Raw genomic sequence first — 5,272 nt, 5'->3', positions numbered from 1 at the left:
GGTTTGCGTGTTGCCGCTGAAGATGCCCTAACTCCTAGCGGACTCGCTATGATCCGTGATGGCCGCGCCATCCACGACCGCGAGCCACAGCGCACATGTCCACCAGGAGAGTAGGAAAGGAGAGGGGAGTGGGCGCACACGACGCACTCCACCATCTACGTGCATGTGCAGGTCACATCATCCATGCACACACATTATTACAAAAGCAGAAAAGCAAATGGACTAGCCTACACAGCCATGAGAGATTAAAAGGGATGGTTTTATTACAGAAAGTAGTTTAGAACTGTCATCGGAAACACCCTCCGGATACTTCAGGTTGCAATGCGATGCAGCGTCGTGTAAATAAGGCATGGGCGAGCATCCGCACATTAGGCAGAACGTGTCTCCTCCAGCGTTGGAAGGGGAAATTGTCAGGCTCCCAACTTTCCACCACATCTTCCTAGCAGGGGGCAGCAAGGATCATTTCATCTTAGATGTTTGCTACCCCGACTACGTACGCGTTCCAAGCATCTGCCTGGTTGAAATGCTGGAGCTCTTCGTACTTCACGTCGCGGTCGGCAGTGTATTCCTTGGCGTTTCCGCTTGATTTGGTGTCCGGCATCTCCCTGACCCAGACGTGGATGGACTTGAATCCAGCTTCCTCCAAGCAGTCCTTGATTTCTGGTATCGACCACCTGCAAAAGAACGATATGAATTGCAATTCTGAAGAAACTCTCCGTCCATCTGTAAGAACAATGATCCATTGCCATTTACATGCATTAATTTCCAGAAACCAATATAGTATTGCCGGGTTGCCAGCGCTGCGCAAATGCGCCACTGCATATAACTGAAAAATGCCCCAAGGTTCATATATCTATGAATAGTACAAGGATACGGCATATAGGAAAATGCGTATTGCTGACACATAGACAATCACAGCAACTCTCTGGCACCAATCGTATCAGAGACACCGCGAGCTAATGTAATGACATTGCCTTTGGTTTCCCTGGACTATAAAACCCAACCTTATTCCGCCTTGAAGCATGATAACAACCGCAGATGCATTATCATCAAAGTATGACAGCTAATTGTTGGAACCTACCAGCCTATGGCAAGAGGCCAAAGTCTGTTGACACCATGGAAGGATCAGGAGGCACGGCAGCAGAACAGTTTAAAGATAAGCATCCATCTATCTTGGGTTACAGGATCTGGTTTGGTTCCTTTAGATTCAGTTTACTTCCCATCAGATAAGACTTGTTCCCTTGCAGTTTATGTTGCAATGGTTAGAGCCTCGCCTATATAATGACGCCAGGCATATGGGTTTGATTCAACAGAAACATTTCTCTCTACCCCAATACCCCCTATCTATAACGCACGTAAGCCCCTTTTCCCTCAGCGACATTGGTCGCCCTCCCTTCAACCATCCCTACTGCCGTAGATCCAATCCTCCCCGAGAAAGCCCAACAGACCATGATATTTACCTAAATGTCTATACAAATTATTCTGATTGGAAAAGTCCTAACCTTGCAGGTTTTCCATAACTGTTCGATCAGTGAATGGGAAAATAAACAAGTCTGAACTTAATGCCTTGAACAAGTAATGTATATGCAACTTACAGGCGCCAATGGTACGTGAAAGCATGCCGTATCATTTGCTTCTTTCCAACTTGAAAGTGAAGGCTGATCCTTGTTTCACGAGTTAGGATATCAAACTCTTCTTGCTCCCAGAAATACTGTATGCATAGTTGTATATAAGAAGAACTTCAAATTTAATACGACGCCAGAAGATTATGAGATCAGGCTAATAAAGCTACTGCAGATTGCAGTTCATATCAACTTGGCGACTATACAAGGGTGGAAATTATATGATTGATAAGTGTAAAAAAGGCTCTGTCAACAAATACATGGGAGATATGACAATCTTTGTGTACTGAATCATCATATCCAAGCTAATTTCATCAAACAGATCAAGCGTGTTGTTTATGAAATAAACTTAGTGTAAAACATATATTTGCCATGCAACCCATATCAAATATAACTAACTGAATTGCTAAGTTTAAGCTGTATTAAGTTTAGCTAACTACATGATGATGCACCAGTAAGTCAAATAAAATATGTACTCCCTCTGATACATATCAATTGTCGCTGCTTTAGTACGACTTTGTATTAAAGTTGTACTAAAACAGCAACAATTAATATGTGGATCGGAGGGAGTAGCTAAATTGCTCAGGTATGATACTAAAATTCAACATCTATGTCGCATACAACAACTGCCAAATATTTCTAACTTTATATATAATACTATTAGATTTGTTAGCATGCTGTAAATTCTTCTTACAAATACCGCATCATTTACCAATAAAAAATGCAACCTCACCCTAAATATACTAATCTTATGACACTATGCCTAGTATGTTTCTAACTGGTACTTTAGAAGAGAGGCCTCGATGTGCTGCAATGATTAAGCAATGCATAACTCTACTCACAGTGAAGCTGGGGAATCTCCTCTGGAGACGAAGCTTGCATTCAGATGATGTGCCACCATATACATCCATTACAAATATACCGCCTCTTTTAGAAAGTGCATTGAAAGCATGCCTGAAATACAAAACCAAGTCCTTTCTTTTGTGAAGGCAACAACAACTGTAGTTGAATGCACAAATTATGTCTCTTCCAGGCAAAACTGCATCTGACATGGTCGAATTGGCTTCACATTTTGTAAATGAAGAATCTGACTGCTCAAAGCTGTTCGTTTCAGTAGAGCCATCATCACTGGTAACATTTAGACCTTGCATGAGATCACTGATCTTTTGCTTGACAAGGCGAGATTCATTTGGCTGCAGAACATTTCCATCAAAAAGCAACAATCTCGAATACCCATCAGCTCCAATCTTGCTCAGGTTGTTCTCAAGACACCACTCAAGTGACTCACGGTCAAAGTCTAAGCCCACTGCTGTTCGTCTTGTATCAGTGCGAAGCCACTCAGTACTGCCAACAGAAAGAAAAGAGATTATGGGCAACACATGCACTTATACACTGAAGCTAAATAATAATATCTCTGATGTTGAACACCTCTGAATAGTGAATACTGACCAAAGTACTCCAAAGAGTAACCATTTTAATATGACAGCTCCTAATTATATGTGTGTTAAGTGTAATGTTAGAGCCATTATTTCTTACTAATGGGACTCCTGAGATCCTCAGCAATAGATACACAGTGCGCCCAAGGTGTTTGAGAAATTGACAGCAGGGTAGATTGTGCAAAGGCTATGCTTAATGCTTAGCACTGCTCTGACCTGAGGAGGGCGGTGCCACAGAAATCCTCCTGCAGGTGGAGAGGGACGCGCCCGCCAACGTACATCAAAAAGAACTTCTGCAGGTAGCTGATGTCCCCTTTTGGCGACTGAGCACAGAAGCACAACACCAATGTCAAATCGTCGAACAGGTTGTGGGCACGGAGGCTTTCACATGTCCAAGCTACTGTGGAAGCTAGCAAGGTTACCTGCACAGAGAGCTGGTACAGGTGGAACTTGGAAGGCATCGAGCCGACTTGCCACTGGCCCTGGCGGTCACTTGCTTCCGCGCCTCCGTCGTGTTCGTCTTCCGCTGCTGCTTCGTCAGAATCGTCACCGTCCGAGTCCTCCTGGCGGCGCAGCGGCGCGTCGTAGGCAGATGATGGCAAGTCGTCGTCGCCGACCTGTGAGCCACGGCGGCCGCGGCCTTGCCGGTGCGACTCCTTCGTCTTCTTCCCGCTCTTACCCATGGTCGCCGGGTCGCGTGCGTAGCGGTGAGGGGTTTAGGGGTTTGGAACAGGAGAGTTGAAAGCGCAGGGACTTGGTTGTCAGTATATTCTTTTTCCTAAATGCTAAAAAGCAACTGAGTGCTGGTTGTCACGTTTCAGCACTCACCTTTTATCACCGTCCGATTGGCGCGATCGAGCCCAGGTATTCCTGGTCGGCACGAACGGTTCGTCCTCCCCCCGCGGACACGTATTCACCTGGGAGGCCCACCACTACCCACACGCCCCGTCCGTTGGCTCATTGTTCGAAACTGCCGAGACCACCGCCCCAATCCTCCCAATCCGCTCCCCATTCTATCCCCTTCTCTCCCTCCCTCCTCGACGCCAAGCCCCCCAAGCCGCAGTTCAACTGCGGCCCCCAAGCCGCCAACGGCTGCCGTGAGAGCGGAGGGCGTGCGCGGCGGTGGTGTTTGAGCGACAGAGCTCCGCGAGTGTGCGTAGGTGCGCGCGGCCCCCGGAGAATAAGGCGGAACGGGTTCAATCTCGTCGCGCCCAGGGCCAAATGGGTGTGTGCTGAAGGTCGCCGACGGCGCTGTGTGTCCGATGGCCTAGTGTTCTGGAGGATTCTGGAATCCTAAGGTATGCACCCATCGCCGCCGTTCTCTCTGCTTTCTGCGTGTGCTCGATTGCGGAGGGTTTGGATTTAGCGGGGATTCATGCGAACATGGAGGTGGATTTAATCATGCGCCCATAGGTTGTAGTGGTTTTGCTTCAGTTAGGGACGAATCGTGGTGCCTCGTGGTGGGGAATCACGGGGTCTTGCCGTGAGGGATTTGATGCTGTGCTGTCAGTTCTCGTGCTAGATCTGTTTGGTCTGAGATGGGCATTTGCTTTTGGCAGATGTTTGGTGAACTTCGTTTAGGATTTTTTGAGTAGTTGCTTCGATTTTGCGCAGGAGTTGCCTGATTGAGGCTATTTGAGTTGGCGAAATAGAGCTGTCTAAAGAGTTTCTTCGAACAGCTTATGGAGTTGCTTCGACTTTGTGCATGAGTTGCCTGATTGAGGCTATATGAGTTGGCAAATTTAGAGCTGTTTGAACTACTAGGCGTGGGGGCGTTCACCGAGTTGATTTGACATTGTATACAAGTTGCCTGTTCAACGTTGATTAAGTTGCCAAAACTTTTTTAGAGCTGTCTGAACTACCTGTACTGGGGCAGTTAACTGAGTTGCTTCGACATTTGTGCATGGGTTGCTTGATTGAGGCTGGATGAGTTGCCGAAACTTTTAAAGGAGTTTGTTTAGTTCAGCTTTCATTGAATAGCGTCGATAGCGGTCGCCATTTGCAACACATATGCTAAAGTATCAGACTACAACTGACCACTTGACGGAATACTTGCTTTTTGTTTAGCCTTGTGTTTGGCACCATACATGGTGCTCCCTGAACCGTGTCTTCCCGTTATACTCATGATAACAATTCATAGATGTGTTTTTGTTTGTTGTTTTCTGCATGTATCTCTTATGGACATCTATTACTGTGTTGTATATTTCCATCACA

General features: G+C 46.3%; 1 protein-coding gene across 1 annotated transcript; it reads right to left on the bottom strand.

The window, feature by feature from the left end:
• Positions 1-223: 223 nt before the first annotated feature.
• LOC119277671 lies at positions 224-3,816 on the bottom strand. The gene is made up of 5 exons (XM_037558963.1): positions 3,481-3,816; positions 3,275-3,381; positions 2,465-2,966; positions 1,596-1,711; positions 224-674 (listed from the first exon to the last, which is right to left on the bottom strand). Exons 1-5 carry the CDS (start codon positions 3,739-3,741, stop codon positions 470-472), a joined length of 1,191 nt encoding a protein of 396 aa, XP_037414860.1. The 5' UTR covers positions 3,742-3,816; the 3' UTR covers positions 224-469.
• Positions 3,817-5,272: the final 1,456 nt, after the last annotated feature.

Source organism: Triticum dicoccoides, chromosome 3B (genome assembly GCF_002162155.2).
Source record: "Triticum dicoccoides isolate Atlit2015 ecotype Zavitan chromosome 3B, WEW_v2.0, whole genome shotgun sequence".
In the NCBI taxonomy this organism is placed as follows: domain Eukaryota; kingdom Viridiplantae; phylum Streptophyta; class Magnoliopsida; order Poales; family Poaceae; genus Triticum; species Triticum dicoccoides.
This window is presented reverse-complemented; position numbering and strand designations above follow the sequence as displayed.

Excerpts from the sequence above, each read along its gene's own strand:
- LOC119277671 (XM_037558963.1), bottom strand. The coding sequence starts at position 3,741 with ATGGGTAAGAGCGGGAAGAAGACGAAGGAGTCGCACCGGCAAGGCCGC. Across the intron at positions 3,382-3,480 it reads TGTACCAGCTCTCTGTGCAG|TCGCCAAAAGGGGACATCAG; the intron begins GTAACCTTGCTA and ends TTCTGTGCTCAG. Across the intron at positions 675-1,595 it reads TTCACGTACCATTGGCGCCT|GTGGTCGATACCAGAAATCA; the intron begins GTAAGTTGCATA and ends GTTCTTTTGCAG.